Source organism: Bombina bombina, chromosome 4, assembly GCF_027579735.1.
Source record: "Bombina bombina isolate aBomBom1 chromosome 4, aBomBom1.pri, whole genome shotgun sequence".
Taxonomy (NCBI): Eukaryota; Metazoa; Chordata; class Amphibia; order Anura; family Bombinatoridae; genus Bombina; species Bombina bombina.
The window spans coordinates 793195954-793219178 of record NC_069502.1 but is presented as its reverse complement, the minus strand read 5'-3'; the positions used below and the strand labels follow the sequence as shown (position 1 = coordinate 793219178).

Sequence of the window (23225 nt, the reverse complement as noted above, 5' to 3'; positions counted from 1 at the left end):
TGAGTCTTTGTTAAGGGAGCAAGCCACAGTAGAAAATACTTTAGTTAGCGGTTAATCCGCACAGATGATTGGATTCGAAGTATTGACAACTTGCTTATCAGAGTAAGTGTAACTTAGGTGGAAAACCTTATCCAAGTAGGAGAATAAAGTCAGTGTTAAAGATTAACAAGTATGGAAGTAGCCAAGAGGTTCAGAATAGCGTCCTCTCACATGAGATTCAGGTAGTCTAAACAGATTAATCGGCAGGTGGAAGGGGGAGGAGCAAGAATAAATAAAATTGAGTTAAAGGTACAGGTACCATTCCTGACAATTTTACAGGCAACTTTGTAATTATTTTAACCAGGTACAATAGCTATTAAATAGTTAAGAACTATTTAATAGTTACCTAGTTAAAATAATTACAAAATTACCTGTAAAATAAAGCCTAACCTAAATTACAATTAAACCTAACACTATACTATCATTAAATTAATTAAATAAAATACCTACAATTACCTACAATTAAACCTAACACTACACTATCAATAAATAAATTAAATACAATTCCTACAAATAACTACAATGAAATAAACTAACTAAAGTACAAAAAATAAAAAAGAACTAAGTTACAAAAAATAAAAAAATATTTACAAACATAAGAAAAATATTACAACAATTTTAAACTAATTACACCTACTCTAAGCCCCCTAATAAAACAACAAAGACCCCCAAAATAAAAAATGCCCTACCCTATTCTAAATTACTAAAGTTCAAAGCTCTTTTACCTTACCAGCCCTGAACAGGGCCCTTTGCGGGGCATGCCCCAAGAAGTTCAGCTCTTTTGCCTGTAAAAAAAAACATACAATACCCCCCCCCCAACATTACAACCCACCACCCACATACCCCTAATCTAACCCAAACCCCCCTTAAATAAACCTAACACTAACCCCCTGAAGATCTTCCTACCTTATCTTCACCCTGCCAGGTTCACCGATCCATCCTGAAGAGCTCCTCCAATGTCCTGATCCAAGCCCAAGCGGGGGGCTGAAGAGGTCCATGATCCGGCTGAAGTCTTCATCCAAGCGGGAGCTGAAGAGGTCCATGATCCGGATGAAGTCTTTATCCAAGCGGGAGCTGATGAGGTCCATGATCCGGATGAAGTCTTCTATCAACGGCATCTTCAATCTTCTTTCTTCCGGATCCATCTTGCAGACCTCCGACGCGGAACATCCTCTTCTCCCGACGCCTACTAGCCGAATGACGGTTCCTTTAAGGGACGTCATCCAAGATGGCGTCCCTCGAATTCTGATTGGCTGATAGGATTCTATCAGCCAATCGGAATTAAGGTAGGAATATTCTGATTGGCTGATGGAATCAGCCAATCAGAATCAAGTTCAATCCGATTGGCTGATCCAATCAGCCAATCAGATTGAGCTCGCATTCTATTGGTAATTGTAGGTATTTTATTTAATTAATTTAATGATAGTATAGTGTTAGGTTTAATTGTAATTTAGGTTAGGCTTTATTTTACAGGTAATTTTGTAATTATTTTAACTAGGTAACTATTAAATAGTTCTTAACTATTTAATAGTTATTGTACCTATAATATAATTATAATTTATATTGTAGCTATATTAGGATTTATTTTACAGGTAAGTATTTAGCTTTAAATAGGAATAATTTATTTAATAAGAGATAATTAATTTTGTTAGATGTAAATTATATTTAACTTAGGGGGGTGTTAGTGTTAGGGTTAGACTTAGCTTTAGGGGTTAATACATTTATTAGAATAGCGGTGAGCTCCGGTCGGCAGATTAGGGGTTAATAAGTGTAGGCAGGTGGAGGCGACGTTGAGGGGGGCAGATTAGGGGTTAATAAATATAATATAGGGGTCGGCGGTGTTAGGGGCAGCAGATTAGGGGTACATAAGGATAACGTAGGTGGCGGCGCTTTGCGGTCGGCAGATTAGGGGTTAATTATTGTAGGTAGCTGGCTGCGACGTTGTGGGGGGCAGATTAGGGGTTAATAAATATAATATAGGGGTCGGCGGTATTAGGGGCAGCAGATTAGGGGTACATAAGGATAACGTAGGTGGCGGCGCTTTGCGGTCGGCAGATTAGGGGTTAATAAGTGTAGGTAGGTGGAGGCGACGTTGTGGGGGGCAGGTTAGGGGTTAATAAATATAATACAGGGGTCGGCGGTGTTAGGGGCAGCAGATTAGGGGTACATAAGGATAACGTAGATGGCGGTCGGCAGATTAGGGGTTAAAAAAAATTATTTGAGTGTCGGCGATGTGGGGGGACCTCGGTTTAGGGGTACATAGGTAGTTTATGGGTGTTAGTGTACTTTAGAGTACAGTAGTTAAGAGCTTTATAAACCGGCGTTAGCCCAGAAAGCTCTTAACTACTGACTTTTTTCCTGTGGCTGGAGTTTTGTCGTTAGATGTCTAACGTTCACTTCAGACACTACTCTAAATACCGGAGTTAGAAAAATCCCATTGAAAAGATAGGATACGCAATTTACGTAAGGGGATCTGCGGTATGGAAAAGTCGCGGCTGAAAAGTGAGCGTTAGACCCTATTTTGAGTGACTCCAAATACCGGCGGTAGCCTAAGACCAGCGTTAGGAGCCTCTAACGCTGGTTTTCACGGCTAACGCCAAACTCCAAATCTAGGCCTTAGTGACCACCACTCACTCCACAATGACCTGGGCTACTTAGAGGTCACTGAGCACTCACCAAATGCTCAATGACCTGGGTCAATTAATGGTCACTCATTAAACCTCAGTCACCTTACACAGTTTTTGGTCACTTGGTGGTCACTGTTTACCTAGTGACCACCAGTCTCAGCATCCTTGTACAAAAGCACAAGCTGCAACATAAACCTTGCACTATGTGGAGTTAAAGGGATATAAAAAAAAGTTTTATCAAATTTGCTTTGTTCTCATGGTATTATTTGTTGAAGAGATATCTAGGTACGTAGTGTGCATGTGTGTGGAACACTACATGGCAGGAAATAGTGCTGCTATCTAGCGCTCTTGCAAGTGGACAACATTTTTGCAAAGCTGCTTCCATATAGTGCTGCAGACATGTGCACTCTCTTGAGCTTACAGCCTTGATTTTCAACAAAGGATACCGAGAGAACGAATAACATTTGAAAATTGAAGTATACTAGAAAGTTGTTTACAGCTGCATGTTCTGTCTGAATAATGAAATAAATATGATTGGGTTTCATGTCTCTTTAATGTAAATTATATATCTGCTCACTCTTCATTCTACTTCAGGAGACTTAAAGGGAAAGTGTACACCAATTTTTATATAACTGCATGTAATAGACACTACTATAAAGAAGAATATGCACACATACTGATCTAAAAATCCAGTATAAAACCTTTTACAATCTTACTTAGAATCTCCCAGTTTAGCATGGTTGATGAGGTTAGGCTGGGACACCCCGTGAAAGGGGCTGGGAATGCAGAAAGAGCAGACCCCCCTGCATCTGAAAAAAACAGATTATACCAAAAATAGCAGCACAAACCTGTAGACCTGGATTAACATCTGATAATTTTGGGCTTTGTTAAAAAATAAGCAAATCTATACAATACACTCCTAGATGGGTTATAGAAATGGATCATCTACAAAACATTTATGTAAAGAAAAATCTAGTGTACAGTGTCCCTTTAAAAGATCAGTCAACACTGTACATTTGCATAATCAACAAATGCATGATAAGAAGACAATGCAATAGCACTTAGTCTGAACTTCAAATGAGTAGTAGATTTTTGTTAAATAAATTGCAAAGTAATGTATATTTCCACTCCCCATGTATCATGTGACAGCCATCAGCCAATCACAAATACATATACGTATATGCTGTGAATTCCTGCACATGCTCAGTAGGAGTTGGTGACTCAAAAAGTGTAAATATAAAAAGACTGTGCACATTTTGTTAATGGAAGTAAATTGGAAAGTTGTTTAAAATTACTGCTCTATCTGAATCATGAAGTGTAATTTTGAGTGTCCCTTTAAGTAAATTGAACATATTTGAATCTCAGAGGCAGAACGTTTTCCACTTCCTGCAATGATATTTTTTTTATTTGAAATGTTTTCTGCAGGTGATTTTAAAATTGAATAAACATTTTAAATTAGGCAGTTACAATAAAGCACCATATCAATTGTTATGTGTTTACAGAAGAACTAATCAATTTTTAAAGTTGTATAATATATTGCAGCAGTTAAAAATTGCATTGCAAATTAGCTGCAGAGAAAAAAATATATATATTTAAAATGTCTATTAACAAATCAAAATATAGTAAATATGTTTTTTATGTCTAAGACTACGGTCTGATTGACCGAAACCGGTCACACTTTGTTTTTTACTGTTCACTTTGTTACAATGGACTCTGTCTATTTTTAATTGAATATCAATAAACTACATGTTTTATCTAGATCTGAGAGCTGCTGGATTCTATTTTGCTTGTTTTGGTCTAAACCTACTCAGAACTATTTGGATTATTTTTTTTTTTATAGTAAATATGTAGTAATAAAGGTTCTGGCTACACTGTGATAGAGAAAACGGGAGCAGCCCTACAAAAGTACTGCAAGGTACATGTGCTGAGGCAAACACACACATTGACATCCACCCACATACCCTGTCTCATAAACTACTGCAAAACTGCATGTGCACACACAAACTGACATCCACACACAGCTAACAACAGTCTCATAAAGAACAGAGCCCACATTTATAGCAGATCTGGACACTGAAACACAGGACTGACTTTAAGGGCTCGATTTATCAAAGCCCCTACGGCTGCAAGTTCTCACAAGAACCAGCTCGCCGTATTTAACAAGCAGACCGCTGCTTTCCTAACCTCTTCGCCACCTCTAAGGTGGTGAAATTCAATCTCTGCGGTCTAGTCTGACCGAGGAGATACACAGCTCCTGCTCGCGCGTGATTGGCTGTGCGCGGGCGGCGGGATTGCACGCGAGTGCAAAATAGCGCTCGTGTGCAATGGTAATTTCCTCCGGGGAAATTCGCCCCGCCAGAGGCGTATATGCGCCCCTGTCCGCCTCAGCTTTGATAAATCGAGCCCTAAGTCTACTTATTAGTTTGGCCTCAGATGCAACACTTCCCCCACTGTCTGCAGCTTTTCTGTGGGTCTGGAGAGTCTCAAGCATCCATCTACATGGTGCCTCTGTGGTGCTTGTTGCAAGGACATAGTCTCTTTCCTCTGGGTGCAGGAGTTTTGCTCCTCTCCGTCCACTGTATAACAACACAAGCTATACTTTACTAAAAGCACATGTGGTATAAAGGCTGCTGAGGTCAGATGGGATAATAATCATAGCACCATAAAATTAAATACAGAGTCTCTAAATATTATCAAATAACACAAAAGATAAGTAACCCCTTGCTATTTGTATCCACCCTTTTAATGGACTGTCTAAGAGGTGGCAAGGGAGAAAGCAACAGCTGCCATCATGAATGCTGAACCACACAGTGTACCTTCCCTGCTGTTCTTTTCCCTTTGTGTTGTCACCCTGCATCGGAAGAGGGAGAAAAGTGAAGAGAGAGGAGCGCAGAATTTTTTTACATGGCACTACAACAGAACAGTGACACCTACAGGTAGAAATTAAATATGCAGGCAGAGTCACAAATTAGATTTTAAAGGGACACTAAACCCAATTTTTTTCTTTCATGATTCAGATAGAGCATGTAATTTTAAGCAACTTTCTAATGTACTCCTATTATCAATTTGTCTTTGTTCTCTTGCTATCTTTATTTAAAAAGCAGGAACGTGATGCATAGGAGCCGTCCTATTTTTGGTTGAGAACCTGGGTTATGCTTGCTTATTGGTGGCTAAATGTCAGCCACCAATAAGTAAGCACTATCGATGGTGCTGAACCTAAAATTGAAAATAGGAGTAAATTAGAAAGTTGCTTAAAATGTCATGCTCTATCTGAATCATGAAAGAAAAAATGTTGGTTTAGTATCCCTTTAAAGTGATAGTAAACTTGGACATTTTTTTAAAATCAAGTCTGGAATCTAAGCAATATTTTACTTGTTCACTTATAATGAAGATGTGCTATAACTTACCTTTAAATCTAGCCGTGCCATTCTAATACACCATAGACCGTCTCCAGTCGCTCACTTCAAAAATCATATTTTTTTGTGAGCTAATGGTTTGAACTGTTCTCCAATCAGTGCATCTTTATTAAAAGTGATCAATTAAAGTCCCTGTAAAATATTGCTTAGATTCAGGACCTGATTTTAAAACATGTAAAGTTTACCATCACCTTAACTGGCACTACTTCGTTCTTTCTGCAAAAGGCTGCATTTTCTGTGATGACATCACAGGTCACAAAATATTCTGCCTTGGGGTCTATCAGAAGTATCTATATAACTCTGTAATTACAGCACCTATTATAAACAAGTACTATAAAAATACAATAGCATTAAAAGGGACATTAAACACTACATAAATGCCAGACAGACTGATGCATTCATAGAAAAGATAAGTTTGAGAAGAACATGTAGATGTATTTTTTAAGTTTAATTAGATGTTTAAATATTGACAAAATAAGTGTAAAGTTTTAGTGTCTATAAAACAATGGGAGCTGCCATGTTGTAACTTAGGTTACTTTCTCTGCTGTGGCCAATTAGAAACAGTTATAAATAGGTCACTAGAGTGTGCAGCCTATGGCTGTGTAGTATATAACAGTGTACTGCATTTCCATTTCTAACAGAAACTGAAAAGCTCACAATTTCAGAATAGAATTACATGAAAAGTGGACAAATAAATAATGAAACTATATTACAGAGGTTTCTTTATATATAAGATTTATCATTTTATAATACCATTTTAGTGTTTAATGGCCCTTTAACATAACCGTTCACCAAAAACTGAGGAAAGAATCTATGAGAAAGCTTAAAGGGACATGAAACCAATTTCAGAATAGAATTACATGAAAAGTGGACAAAATAAATAATGAAACTATATTACAGAGGTTTCTTTATATATAAGATTTATCATTTTATAATACCATTTTAGTGTTTAATGTCCCTTTAACATAACCGTTCACCAAAAACTGAGGAAAGAATCTATGAGAAAGCTTAAAGGGACATGAAACCCAAAAATGTTCTTTCATGATTTAGAAAGAGCATGCAATTTTAAACAACTTTCTAATTTACTTCTATTATCTATTTTGCTTCATTCTCTTGATATTCTTTGCTGAAAAGCATATCTAGATATGCTTAGTAGCTGCTGATTGGTAGCTGCACATAGATTCCTCCTGTGATTGGTTCACTGTGTGCATTGCTATTTCTTAATTAAAGGGACAGAATACTCATATGCTAAATCACTTGAAACTGATGCAGTATAACTGTAAAAAGCTGACAGGAAAATATCACCTGAGCATCTCTATGTAAAAAAGGAAGATATTTTACCTCACAATCTCCTCAGCTCAGCAGAGTAAGTTCTGTGTAAAAAGTTATACTCAACTGCTCCCAGCTGCAGGTAAAAAAATTAAAAAAAAGAAATGAACAGCAGCCAATCAGCATCAGCAGTGCTGAGGTCATGAACTTTTACTGTGATCTCATGAGATTTGACTTGACTCTCATGAGATTTCATTGTAAACTTCCTTTACCTGATTGGTGAAATAATATGAGAGTGCACGATGCTCATCCCTTCAGATGTCCCAGGACAGACACACTAAAATGCTGCTTAGAAATCCTTTACAATGGGAGGTGGCTACTGAGGAACTTTTGAGGTAAAATATCTTTCTTTTTTACATAGAGATGTTCAGGAGATATTTTCTAGTCAACTTTTTACAGCTATGCTGCATCACTTTCAAGTGTTTAAACATTTGGGTATTATGGCCATTTAAAGTATATCTAAAGAATAAAGCAAATTAGGTAATAGAAGTAAATTGGAATGTTGTTTAAAATTATATTCTCTACCTTAATCATGAAAGAAAATGTTTGGGTATAGTGTCCCTTTAAGAAGAATTAGTTCAAACTTAATGCTTTAATAGAAAAAGACCCAAATAGAGCGACCACCCACTCAGCACCTGCTCACTTCCCAAACCCCTCAGACCACCTGACCTGCATGCAATGCACAAGGAAGCCAAACAATCCCCCCCTAGCCCTCTTAGCTCCCTTAACCTGCATAGTCCAGCCAGTACCCCAACATCCACATCTACAGTATATATGTAATTACCTCTAAATATGAAGCCACCAATGGCACTACCTTTATATGTGTCCTTATGAACAGCCTATTTAGATGTTATCATATTTTGAATCAACCTACTTTAGGAAATATGGTGCTGTGTATTAAAATATACCGATAGTACTTTATTTTAAATCAGCAACTTAGCTGAATAGAATACACTTCTGTCTAAAAAAATGACTTTAGTTTATATTACGGAAGTATGTAATCGGTATTTTTATAAAAAAACAACAACTTTATTACAAAAATAAGTTAAAAAAAGAGTTTGTGTGTTTTTAAAAAAAACATGATTGTGCGGCAATCTAGCTCACGTTTGCATTGCTGGGAAGCATTGCACAGAGCGCGCTTTCATAGTCTTCTATGGGAGCCTCATTTTGATGCCGTCAGAGCGAAGGTTGGAAGAAGCGCAGCGATGGCAGCAATTGTAAATATATATGTATATGACTATATACATATATATTTATGTGTTCATTTGTAATGGCTCCCTTTGTGCCTGGTTAATTATTGCGCTCCCGCAAACGGGCAAATAGCGCTCCACTTGTAATCTAGCCCTAAATCTAGCTTCCCGTTTTGGTTTGTATTTTCATAGAAAATAAACCTAGGATTCAAAAATATCTGGATATGCCTATTATTTATATATACTCATAAAAGAGATGGTATAATTTATCTCATTATTGACTCAAATTTAACTTTACATAAAATACTATGTAGCTGCTATATTGAATCAATTTGCTTATTTGCTTTACATCGTAAAGCTGCAAATATTTTAGATGTCTTAAAGGGACACTGAACCCAATTTTTTTTCTTTTGTGATTCAGATAAAGCATGCAATTTTAAGCAACTTTCTAATTTACTCCTATTATCAATTTTTCTTCGTTCTCTTGCTATCTTTATTTGAAAAATAATGCATCTAAGCTTTTTTTATTTCAGACTCTGGACAGCACTTTTCTATTGGTGGATGAATTTATCCACCAATAGAAACCCAGGTTGTTCACCAAAAATGGGCTGACATCTAAACTTACATCCTTGCATTTCAAATAAAGATACCAAGAGAATGAAAAATGTTTGATAATAAGAGTAAATTAGAAAGTTGTTTAAAATGTCATGCTCTGTCTGAATCACAAAAGAAAATTTTTGGGTTCAGTGTCCCTTTAATATATAAATGTTAATGGTATGCGGTTGCTATAATCACTTCACTCCATTTTTTGTTATTTGCTTTCAATTCTAAAGCTGCAAGTGTTATACAAGTGTAGCAATTGTTAATAATTACTGCTTTTCTAATTGTACTGTTAATATTTTGCTGTTTCCCATTGCGTGTGAAATGTTACCATACTGCCATGTAATTACCTCTCTTTCATCTGCAGGATATAACTTTTTAATACAAAATCCTTTCAAAGCTAGATCAGATTCTAAAACATAAAATAATACAAAAGACATTTTATACTTACACAACTGCCTTTCAGAAGATGCAGCTGTATGTCCTCCTGGGATCTCGGGCCCTGCAGTCATCCTATCCTTCAGCAGCTCCTCCCAACCATTATAGACTATGAGTTGGCCTCCGGGTTGATTTGCCTGCTCTTCCTCCAGTTTCATTTTCTCTTTCACCACCCGTCGGCAGTCTCGGCACCGGTGCTTAATACTGTCCATGGTGCGTTGGCGATCTTCCACACTTATGCAAGCATCCCTGATTTCCTCCCATAACCTACTTCTAATGTTGCTGTCCAAATTACGCCTCTCCAATTGCGGAGTTCTCTGCACATACGCCTCAATCAGAGCCAATTTCTCAGCCTCACTATATCGCTCCTCCCTTATCCTGGGCCTCTGAGGAAGCCCAGAAGACTTGTGACCTCCTGCCTGTGTTGAGGGACCAGCTCTCTCTCCCTGATCTGTCCCTAAGGCCTGAGTCCTCATATCCCCTCCCATATTCTCTTCAGAACCAGACACAGGCCTCCCTCCCTCTGTCCCTACTCTAAATCTACTTTCCCTAGGGTGGGACACACTAACTCGTTTCTCCTTCCCCTTTGGTTTTTTCCCACTAGGTAGCACAAAACCACCACCACCCTTTACACTAGCCCTCCAGCTTCTTATCCCCCTAGCTACCTCAGAACCTAATTCTAACTGACCACCCATAATATTCCAGCTAGCACCTAAACCTATACCCTCGCTCCCTCGACCACCACTACCCCTCTCCCAGTCTGAGGAAAAAAAAAAAAAAAAAAGTTATAAAATAAAACACAAGGTGAAGATTAATTAATGTTATTCTGTTTGTGCTAGGGAAAGGGTTAAGTGAAAGGGAAGGTTAATGCAGTCAAGGAAGGAAGGGGTCAAAGGGCATAACCTGTCCGCCTGCTCTGAGGTGGCTGACAGAAATCAACCCGATCGAATGCGATCAGGTTGATTGACACCCCCTGCTAGCGACCGATTGGCCTAGAATCTACAGGGGGCGGCATTGCACCAGCAGTTCACTAGAACTGCTGGTGCAATGATAAATGCCGACAGCGTATGCTGTCGGCATTTATCAATGTGCAGCGGACATAATCCGCAATATCGGATCATGTCCGCTCGCACCATAATAAATAGGCCCCAAAGTGTGGAAGAGAGATGTGTGTGTGTAGCTATATGTATTGTAGGCCTAAGTGTATTTTTAATAAAACTATGTATGTATGTGTGTGCCTTAACAAATATAAGTGAATAATTGAACTATAAAAAAATATATATAACACTAACCACCACTATCTCTCTAGCAAAAAACACACTTCTCTCACCAAGCTCAAAAATTCCTATGCCTAGCATGCTAAAGCCGATCACAGGTGAAAAGACTGCGCAGTGCAGAAGCTTTTATACTGCAAGGGAACTGTTACTTGGGAACGCACTTTCGAAATGGCTCCAGGAGCGCTAACAACTACAATTCTCATTATTTTGCACGCTAAAAGGAAGAGGGTGAGCAGTTAGTGGACCCTAAAATTCCTTCCCCTCTATGAGGGATATATTTTAGCTCGCTACTTCCAACATTTTCCCGCCATTTAGCCCTATGCATTTGTATTACAGCAATACAAAAATAACTCCTATTGGGTTCAGTGCACATGAAGAATTATGCGCCTTAATAGAAATAACGTTCTGCGTGAGTTCTGCATGTGCACTACATCCCACAGGAATTATATTAAAGTGCATAATGTATTTATTTCATATAAAATATTGATAAAATAGTATTTATAATTTTTAAGAATTAGCAAACATATTAAAAATGTAATTCATAATAATTTACTACAAGTTATAAGATCGTCTAAAGTAATTATATATATTAATAATAATTTTATATAAAATAAATACATAACACACCCTAATATAACTCCTGTCGGGTTTAGAATGTACGCGCCTCAACAGAATAAACTTAGGCACGCTAAAGTCACAGGAGTAAAATAATTCTTCATGTGCGCTAAATCCGAAAATAGTTCTAACAAGGTTCGCTATGTAATTATTTTACATAGAAATATTGAAAAATATTAATACAAATAATTATTAGAGGTTCTCAAAAATTATAATAAATCATAATATTTAATTTTATACTAATTATTAATTATAAATAATATTTTTTTCAATATTTTATATGAAATAAATGATGCATCCTAATACAACTCTTGTCATGTCTTCACGTTCGCTCAAAGTATTTTATTTATTTATATATATATATATAAATATATATATATTTTTTTTTTTATGTGCCACGTCCTTCTATGGTAAATCAGTTTTACTGTGGACTTGTAATAACAGGTTGCATACTAATGTTAGTGCTGTCAAAAGATATTGCTTATCTTGTCGCTTGTAATCTGGCCCTATATGTTCTCACTTTATATAATGATTATTTCATCACTGTTCACAATTAGTAAAATAACACAAAAGATTTATATTTTAACATTGCAATCTGTTTGTACTGAGGCTCATTATTTACATAACGCAAGATTACAAGTAGCGCGTTATGAGATTTCCACTCGCGATGTGGTCTTTTCGCAATCAATTTCCATTGCGCAGGTATTACAACTCTTGAAAAATTGTGATCGCTCGCTCATTCGCCTTTTACGCAACAACTGTAGAGCTGTAGGTAATGCTTTTCCGCCACAAAAACGTTTCACAAATAATTGTAATACATTACAAAGTACAATTACACTCATTAACACTGTCTAATAAAAATTATATTAAAAAAAAAAATAATGCACACAAAAGTTATAAGGGCTCAAAGATACGAGATCTCGGGTGTTTATGTTTAAAGGGCCACTAAACCCAAAATCTTTCTTTCATGATTCAGATAGAGAACAGAAATTTAAACAACATTACAATTTACTTCCATTATTTATTTTGCTTCATTTTTTAAATATCCATAGTTGAAGAAAAAGCAATGTACATGGTGAGCCAATAACACGAGGCTTCTATGTGCAGCAACCAATCAGCAGCTAGTGAGCATATCTAGATATGCTTTTCATCAAAGAATATCAAGAGAATAAAACAAATTAGATAATATAAGTAAATTAGAAAGATGTTTAAAATTGCATTCTCTTTCTAAATCATAAAAGAAAAAATGTGGGTGGCATATCCCTTTAACTAGGGAGATAATGAAAATATTTTACATTACAATCTTATACACATTAAAAAATATTGCATATGTATTTTTAATGGGATATTCACATATAGATCGAGATATCTAGACATATATATATATATATATATATATATATATATTCATATACATACCTCACAAATAAATAGATATATCAGCCGAAATATCATCAAATATACAGAGAAATATTTATTTAGAAATAAATAGAACATATGCCGTTGCAAAAACATTTTCACAATATGAGATATTCGCATTTTCATGTACACTTACGTCATGGGCTTTGCGCAACATATTAGGGTTTCTGTGTTGTTTTTTTCTATTTGTCTTCTACCATTAACTTCTATGGGGAATACGTGAATCTACAATCTATCTGCAATCTACACTGATGTTGCTTTATTATGCTTAATGCAGGATATAGGTGTAACCTTGTTTCATTGTCCTCAGTGCCACAAATATTATTAGCATGTTTATTGCATCCTGCATGGTTATTTGATCCTACTTTATGCAGTATGTCTCACTCTCCAATTGATTAAGTGCCAATTTATTTAGTGCACATTATGTTGTATTTCCTATTTGCTGCACTGCTATTCCTCTGGTCACATTACAAATTGGCATGTATATAGATTATTGTATAAATACAATATATTTATATCATGATGTGTATTTAGATTACTGCTATGCTTTTATCATTGCTATGACATTTTCCCCTTTTTCTTTCTTTTTTCTTTCTTTTTTCTCTGTGCTAGCAGCAAGTTATGTCCATGACTTTTTCTTGTAATTTGTACTTTTTAATGTTATATGTTCACTTAGATTGAGGTGGATGTTCTGGGATAGATTGGGTACATTGTATCTGATACCAATTAACTTGTATTTGGGTGTGTATGTATTTTGGTGTAAACAGTGTATGGTTGCCTTGACAACCGTTTTTGGCGAAATTTCTGTTCACTGGGGGAGGGTCTTAGAGGGAATAAATGTTTGCTTGTCACATTTTATTGTTGGTCTGATGAAGGGGAGCTGTCCCCGAAACGTCATGTAAATAAAAGCTTCTATTGCCTATCCTTAAGCCCAGCGAGTGCTGTCTTATATTACCTTTATCTCTACCTGCATTCAGCACCCTGGCAACTGGACACCTGTTTGTGCGAGTGCACCAGCCTCTGTGAATATATATTAATATACATATCTCACAAATAAATAGATATATCAGTCGAAATACAATATGAAATATTCGCATTTTCATGTACACTTACATACGTCATGGGCTTTGCGCAACATATTAGGGTTTCTGTATTGTTTTTTTCTATTTGTCTTCTCCATTAACTTCTATGGGGAATACGTGAACGTGCATGCGATTTTGTGGTTTGCATTACGCGGCTTAACGTGTGCGCAAAATAAGTTATTTTGCAACTTGTAATACCCGCGCAACCCCAAATGTGAAAAAGCCATAACGCACGTGGTGTTTTCGCAACTGATTTGCCGTACGACTTGTAATCTTGCTCATAGTTATTAATGAGGATTAAATTATTTCTGAATCTAGGTTTCAAATTGAGAAGCTTCTGCCATAGTTCTGTTACCTGCAGACACATCGGATGAGGTCTCCACTGGCTGACTATTGTGTACAAGTTCTCCTTGTGCTCCTGTGTTTAGATTTTCATCTCGGTGACCTGTTAATTTTAAAAGAATAAAATTAGTTTTAGGTTTGTTTTCTATTCTTTTTTTTCCCCCGTTAAATAAATTTTAGTGCAGTTAGCTCACACGGATCTAATTTTATGCAAATAATAATGCAGAGGATAAAAAAAAAAAAAGATTCCTAAACACCGCTCTGTACATAGTCATATTCCACAACACATCAGTATTTCGTGTTTGTAATTTGTCTGTCTTCAGGTCCCTCATTTACATAATTAGTAATCAGAATTAAAGGGATATGAAACTCAATTTTTTCCTTTAATGATTCAGATAGAGCATGCAATTTTAAGCAACTTTCTAATTTACTACTATTATCAATTTGTCTTGGTATGCTTTGTTGAATGAACAGCAATGCACTGCTGGTTTCAAACTGAACACATGGGTGAGCCAAAGGCAATCAGTATTTATATGCAGCCTCCAATCAGCGGCTAGAACCTAGGTTCTTTGCTGCTCATGAACTTTCCTAGATAAACCTTTCAGCAAAAGATAGAAAGAGAAGGAAGCAAAATAAATAATAGAAGTAAATTGGAAAGTTGTTTAGAATTGTTTTCTCTGTCTGAATCTTGAAATAATTTTTTTGGGTTTCATGTCCCTTTAAGGTAACAGTAAAGTCAAAATGAAAATGTAATAATTTGGGCAGAACATACAATTTTAAACATGTTGAAAAGCATACCTAGGAGGTCTTAGGAGCAACAATGCCCTACTGGGAGCTAGCTGCTGATTGGTGGCTGCATATATGCCTCTTGTCATTGGCTCACCCAATGTGTTCAACTAGATCCAAGTAATGCCACTACTTCAACAAATGATACCAAGAGAATTGAGTCAATTGGAAGTTGTTTAAAATTGAATGATCTATCTGAATCATGAAATACACATTTTGGGCTAGATTACAAGTGAGGCACAAACGATTTTGCGCAAGCGATAGTCTTTTTACAAGCCTTTTTCATTGTGCTGATATTAGCACTCAGAGCTCTGGTTAACAGAGTACAGTTACACTCATATTAACATTGTCTAATAAAAAATATTTAAAAAAATATTGCACAAAAGAAGTTATAAGGGCTCAAAGATTCAAAGATATGAGATCTCGGGTGTTAGAAAAAAAAAGGCAGGCAAATGGCTTTAACATTGAGACACATACATATACATTGCTAAAGATGTGTATATATATATATATATATATATATATATATATATATATATATATATATATATATATATAGATATATATATATATATATATATATATAGAGAGAGAGAGAGAGTCCAGAAATGCGCACTCTCACCTCCAAGTCAGACGTTTTGGGAATCTCACCTCTTCATCAGACTAAGTGATCTAAGTCTTAGGGGCCGAATTATCAAGCCCCGAATGGAGCTTGATGCCCCTGTTTCCGCGCGAGCCTTCAGGCTCACCGGAAACAGCAGTTATGAAGCAGCAGTCTAAAGACCGCTGCTCCATAACTGGTCCGCCTGCTCTGAGGCTGCGGACATCAATCCGCCCGATCCTATACGATCGGGCTGATAGACACCCCCTGCGTATCTGCAGGGGGCGGCATTGCACAAGCAGTTCACAAGAACTGCTTGTGCAATGATAAATGCAGACAATGTATGCTGTCAGCATTTATCGATGTGCGGCGGACATGATACGCTACATCCCCTAGTCTGATAAAGGGGTGAGATCGCTGAAACGTCACATCATGTTTTTTTGTGCACAATAAAGCACATTTCAAAAATTTCCAGAATTCAGAGTGCATGCCTGTTTTTAAATATATTTATGTGTACATATATTAATGTATTTATATGCGTATATATATGTATTTACAGTCATATATACACATATAAAAACATTAATATATATGTACACATATATAAACCTATAAATGAGAGCATTATAGCCTTTTGCGATTAAATAGATGAAAATATGATAAAACATATTTATGTAATATTCATATTTTATAAAGATTTTTAATGTATTTATTTACGCAATGGGTGTTTTTTTTCCAACAATTTTTTTCTCGATTGACTTCTATGGGGAATGCGAAAATGCAATGTTGTTTGTGCGATCTCGGGTGTTAGTTTATTTTTTTCTACATTAATTTCTATGGGGAATACATGCATGCAAAAACTTAAGTTAGGTTTTTTGCGCTATTCGGGTTAACGCTAGCGCAAAATACGTTTTTTTTGAAACTTGTAATACAAACACAACCCAACTAGTGCAAAAAACTTAACTCTAGAGGAGTTTTAGCGATCTACCCCTTTGGGTTTCGTGTTCCTTTAGATCATTTCAGAATCTGGGTTTTCAAATGGTGCAAAAAACATTAATAGTAGCTTCTGCTATAGATCCCTTACCTGCAGAAACATCTGACTGGGTCTCTACTGGATGATTGTTCTGTTCTGTATGTGCTCCCATGTCTAGATTTTCATCACTGTGATCTGCTTATTATAATAAAGAATACAATTTTAAAATATATTCATTTTTTTTAAAGAACAAAAACAAAGCAGCAGTTATTTTTGCATATAAAATATTTATATAAATTAATATGAACTTATATAGATTAATACATTGTGCTGTCTTCAGGACATATGATCTATAAATGTTGTTTAGATATTTTATTTAAGGTTGTTATACTGTCCTATTATGTATTACAATGTAATGTGTTAGGTGTTGTACCATCTAGTGTCCGATTCTGGTAATCACCAAAATATAATACTGGGACATCTTAGCCCTTCCTCCCAGATCTTATTATAGACTGTAAGGGTGGTGTATTTCCTTTTCCTGCTACTGCAGGGAATTGTGGGATAAAGAAGGTAATTTTTTCTCCACAAGAGCTGAGAAGAGTACCTGGTTTTAAATATCTACTCTTTAGGGAGCATCCTCTGTAAAAAATAAAGTTTATTATTTCCTCAACCACCTTACTGCCTTCGGTATTATTATTATTTATTTGTATAGCGCCGCCAAATTCCGTAGCGCTGGGTACAATGATGGGGGTATACAATGACAAAGATTTGTGATAAAATATAAAACATAACAAACAAAACAAATCTAATACAGGAGGAAGAGGGCCCTGCTCCGGAGAGCTCACAGTCTATAGGTTTAGGGTGCAGAGACATAAGGTTGGGGTAGCTTGTTACATCGGTTGTATTTGCAGCAGTGAGTCAGGCAGTTCATGTATTAGTTTGGTTAGGATGAGGGGTGGATGAGATGAGGGTGGATGAGGTAAGCCTCTCTGAATAGGTGGGTTTTAAAGGATCGTTTGAAGCTATACAAGGTTGGAGACAGTCTAATGGAGCGGGGTAGAGAGTTCCAGAGGACAGGAGCAGCACGTGCAAAGTCTTGGAGGCGGGAGTGGGACGTAGCGATAACAGGAGTGTAGAGGCGTAGGTCAGAGGTTGATCGAAGAGGATGGGATGGGGAATATTTCACGATGAGAGAGGAAATATAGTTGGGAGTTAGACTGTTGAGTGCTTTGTAGGTTAGGGCTAATACTTTAAATTGTATTCTGGAGTGTATGGGGAGCCAGTGTAGAGACTTGCAGAGCGGAGCAGCTGATGTAGATCGCCGACTTAGGTGAATGAGTCTAGCAGAAGCATTCATATTAGATTGGAGGGAGGAGAGGCGATGTTTTGGAAGGCCATTTAAGAGTAGATTGCAATAATCAATGCGTGACAAAATGAGGGAATGAATAAGTATTTTTGTAGTTTTTTGAGTAAGGAAGGGACGAATTCTTGAAATGTTGCGTAGGCGTGAATGGCAGGATTTGGTAAGCGCTTGTATATGTGGGTTGAATGTGAGTTCTAAATCTAGTGTGACCAAAAGGCAGCGGACCTGGGGTGAGGTTTTGAGAATAGAGTCTTCAACCATCAGAGAAATGTCAGGTGTTGGATGTCTCGAAGAGGGGGGGATAAGAAGCCTTTTGCTTTAGCTGATAAAAGGTCATTTGTTACTTTAGCAAGAGCGGTTTCTGTTGAGTGTTTAGGGGGGAAACCAGATTGTAGTGGATCAAGTAAGGAGTTAGTTGTGAGAAATTGAGTTAGCCGATTATAGACTATTCGTTCCAATAATTTTGAAGCAAAGGGAAGTAAGGAGACCGGTCGATAGTTAGAAGGCGTGGAGGGGTCAAGCGAGGGCTTTTTTAGGATTGGTATGATTGACGCATGCTTGAATGTGTCAGGAAATGTGCCAGCAGTGAGAGATTGGTTAAAGAGATGAGTTAGGGTAGGGGTTAGTGAAGCAGAGAGAGAGGGAATAAGTTGTGAAGGAATAGGGTCAAGTGGGCAGGTTGTGAGATGAGCCAAGGATAGGAGTGCAGAGACTTCTTCCTCTGTTACAGGAGGGAAGTAGCATAGATTTTTGTTAATAGAAGGGGTGGCTAGGATCGCTGGGTTTGCGGGGTGCGAGGTGCAGATCTCTTTTCTAATGATGTCAATTTTATTTTTGAAGTGATCAGCAATAATTTGAGCAGTGAGGTTGGTAGTGGGCAGGGGGGCAGGCGGACGTAGAAGGGAGTTAAAGGTTGAGAACAGTTTTCTGGGGTTGGATGCGTGAGATGACACAAGGGAGGAGAAATAGACTTGTTTGGCCAGGCTGAGCGCAGAGTTGTAGGACTTAAGGGTGAATCTATAATGTTGGAAATCAGCACAGGTGCGTGATTTCCTCCACTGCCGTTCAGCAGCCCGTGAGCATCGCTGAAGATATCTGGTCTGTTTAGTGTGCCACGGTTGCCGTCGAGTGATTGATGTACGTCGAAGAGTGGAGGGTGCAGTTTTGTCAAGTGTTGATTTTAGTGCCGCATTATACTGTAGAGTCACAAGGTTTGGACAAGAGAGGGATGAAATGTCATAGAGCAGAGGACTCAGTTGAGTGGAAAAGTCTGTGAGATCCAAGTCATTTAAATTCCTGTAAGGTAACAGTTTTTTGGGGGCTTGCAAAGATGTAGCAGGTAGAGTAAGAGAGAAAGTTAATAGATGGTGGTCAGAGAGAGGAAAGGGGAAGTTAAGGGAGTTGGAAACAGCACAGAGATTTGTGCAGACCAGGTCTATGGAGTTGCCTTCACAGTGTGTTGGAGATGTTGACCACTGGGACAGGCCTAAAGAGGTGGTAAGGGATAGAAGTTTAGAGGCAGCAGGCGTGTTAGGCTTATCAAGGGGTATGTTGAAGTCCCCTAATATGAGAGAAGGGACATTAGAAGAGAGAAAATGTGGAAGCCAGGCTTCAAAGTGGTCCAGAAATTGTGATGCTGGGCCCGGGGGCCGATAGATAACTGCAACACAAAGAGCTATAGGGGAGAAGAGGTGGATAGCGTGAACTTCAAAAGATAAGAAGGAAAGAGAGGGTGGTGAAGGAATGCAGTGAAAGGTACTGTGTGGATACAGGAGAATTCCTACTCCTTCTCCTTGTTTGTCTCCAGGCCTGGTAGTGTGACTGAAGTGCAGGCCGCCATAGGACAGAGAGGCTACAGCAATTGTGTTAGAGGAGGAAAGCCAAGTTTCATTGACGGCTAACAGGTTAAGTGAACTTGAAATAAAAAGGTCGTAGCTTCATTAGCTTGAGAAGCATTTTATGTAGGTTATAATTGCTTTATTTTGTATTAATGGTCAGTTGCCTCTTTAGATAGCTTGCAGTCTGATTTACTTACATACAACCCATCTCTCCTGTTATGATTTGTCAACCGTTCTATTGTAATGGTGTGCTATTCTTATGTATTCTGTATTTTTACAGTTTGTATTACTCTGTTTTACCCCTTCCCTATGGCTGGTTAATAAAGACACAGACTTCAACTTAGTCTCATTTGTTGACCTGTAGGAGGGTGTTTAGCTGCCTGTCGAGCTCCACATAGACCCTGGGGGTACATGTAGTGGAGACAGTACAGTAAAACAACGTTGATCAGGAAGTAGATGAGAGACCAGACTATACAAAGGCTCACTACTGTCAACAGTTACTTGCAAATGACAGCCCGCGACCTCTAAACAGTCAAACAATGTCACAAAGCCAGGCATCCTCATACAAAACTAGGTCTAGAGTAGGTGGCTCTACTAAATCATCTGTGGGCAAGGTAGCCATCATTGCTCGTGCAAAAGCCAAAGCCGCAAAAGCACACGTCGCAATCACAGAACAGGATATACAGATGAAAAAAGAGAATGCTCTTCTAGAAGTCAACCTAGAGAAGCTAGTAGTAGAGAAGGAAGTGGCAGAGACCATAGCTAAAGCAGAGAACCTAGAAGCAGCTACGCACCCCAGCAGTGAATATGGCGGACGCAACAACATGCTCGGTCCAGAAGAGGACCTCCAGGATACACTACAACGCACAGGGGAGTACGTCTATCAACACTCCACATCAGGCAGCAACCCTCGGCCTGCACAAGAATCAAAGGATGTCGTCAGAGAGACAAACCAAACGAAACAAACAAAGAACCAGGTAGCTGATCTGGAAGTTCAGCACTTATAAACCCTATAGTTCAAAAGCTTCCCTACAACCTCCAGGAATAAGGACCACACATGGCTCCAAGTATAAACAAACTCACAAGGTACCATTCTCTTTATAAATCAGCAAGCAAGAATTAGAAATGATCCCAGCTTTGATTTTACACTGTCATATGCTACTCCTTCTGGTCTCAAACACCATAAAACACTAGTGGCTGTCCATAAGACTAATGTTCCTCTACAAATTCTTTCTACAAGCCATCAACCTCCCCCTACGTAGCCGATATGGTCAAAGAACCTAGTCGACAGTGTCCTTTGAAATGCAGAGGCTTCAGAGAGAAATCCATACAGGACCGCAAGGCCTTCCTCAGGGAGAACAATATCTGCTGCAAGTGTTATTCATCAACGTCTCACTTTGCCAGAGACTGTAAGGTCACTGTAAAATGCAGGGAGTGTGACAGCACAGATCATAACACAGCCCTACACCCTGGGCCACCCCCACTGACTCTAACTCAAGCTAATAGTACTCAAGAGTATGGTGAGGAAGAAAAGAAAGCTTAGATATATATACCAGCAGTTACTGCACAATATACTGAAGTCTGTAAGGATCTCTTAAGTGGTAGGTCTTGCTCAAAAGTCTGCTTAGTCAGGGTCTACCCAACCGGCCACAAGGACAAAGCTATACAAGCTTACACAATCCTAGATGACCAAAGTAATAAATCTCTAGTGAAATCTACCTTCTTTAACATTTTCAGCATTGAAGGGACAATGATCAAGATCACTTAGGGTGCTCTGTATTTCATAGTATAAAGAGGGTTACTCGGTACTTCATAGCATAAAGAGGGACTATCAGGTAGCAATGTCCTCCGGGGACAGACTGATCTTAGAGATAATGAAACAGGGAATAGTTAAGGATGACTCTAATAGTTGGATTGCGCCTCTACCCTTTAAACCCCAAAGACCACGTCTACCTAGTAACAGAGAACAAGTCTATAAACAAATTGTATCTCTTAGGTAGGTTTCCAAAGAAAGCCAGAAATGAGAAACCACTTTTTCACGCAGAATGGTCACGCAGAGATAGCATCTGTCTTAACTGACGGCAAAGAGTGCTGGTACCTACCCATATTTGGAGTATACCATTCAAAGAAGCCAGGTCAGATTAGAGTAGTGATTGACTCTAGTGCTAAATATGAGGGTGTCTCCTTAAATGATGTCCTTCTGTCAGGTACTTCTCCGCTTTTTCAAAGACTCTATTGCATTTATAGCTGATGCTCAACAGATGTTTCACTGCTTCCTTGTTAAAAAAGAAAATAGACATTTCCTTAGATTTTTTTGGTTTAGAGATAACGAACCCTCCAAAGGCATCTTAGAGTACCATATGCGGGTACACATCTTTGGTAACAGCCTCTCTCCTGCAGTTGCCATTTAGACAGTTCCTTAGACATTCCGCTAAGGAAGGGGAGGCAGAATATGGGACAGACAGACACTTTATAGAAAATAACTTTTATGTGGACGATTGTTTAAAATCAATACCTACAGATGAGGCTGCAATTAGTCTCCTCAAAAGAGCTCAGAGAATGCTTGCCTGCTCAAATTTGAGACTCCATAAAATTGCTTCTAACAACAAGGGGGTAATTATAAGAGCCTTCCCTCTCCAAGACCACTCCAATGATTTGAAAGATTTAGGCTTTAGTACTGATGCTCTCCCTACACAGCGTAGCCTTGGTCTGGTTTGGGACTTAAACTCTGACACCTTTACCTTTCATGTCAACAAGGAAGAAAAAATATTCACCCGCAGAGGTGCCCTGTCTGTCATAAACAGCCTTTATGATCCTTTAGAGTTTGCAGCTCCAGTCACGATCAAACCTGTGGGACTCTGGAATGTTATGATCCGCTCCCCACTGAGAAAAATGATCTGTGGGCGGAGTGGAAAAACTCTAACAGCTTTAACTAGACTTTACACTGCATGCCCGTATGCCCCTGTGCCATCTACAGAAGTTCGAACACAAAACCGGTGTATTTTCTCTGATGCATCTGTCAAAGCAATTACTGCTGTAGCTTACTTAAAAACCGTAGACATCAAAAGGACAATGTCATGTAGGATTCGTCACAGGTAAAGCAAAACTTGCACCCTGTCCTGAACATATGATACCCAGATTAGAAATTTGTGCTGATGTATTAGCAGTGGAACTAGCTGAAATGATCAAATAAGAAATGGACATTGAGATCACAGACACTGAGTTTTATACAGACAGCAAAGTAGTCCTAGGTTATATTTGCAACTAAAGCAGACGTTTATATGTTTACG

General features: G+C 38.0%; 1 protein-coding gene across 4 annotated transcripts in view; it reads right to left on the bottom strand.

The window, feature by feature from the left end:
- LOC128656993 (oocyte zinc finger protein XlCOF7.1) overlaps positions 1–23225 on the bottom strand; it is a 102411-nt gene that overhangs the window by 44742 nt on the left and 34444 nt on the right. For 2 of the 4 annotated variants that reach the window (XM_053711201.1, XM_053711202.1), the window contains exons 5-7: positions 16846–16929; positions 14388–14477; positions 9653–10399 (exon numbers count right to left, since the gene is read on the bottom strand). In XM_053711201.1, the coding sequence (XP_053567176.1) occupies positions 9653–10399; positions 14388–14477; positions 16846–16929 (921 nt within the window). Of the gene's footprint in view, positions 1–9652; positions 10400–14387; positions 14478–16845; positions 16933–23225 lie in introns of all 4 variants that reach the window. The other 2 variants (XM_053711203.1, XM_053711204.1) reach the window with 2 other exon arrangements.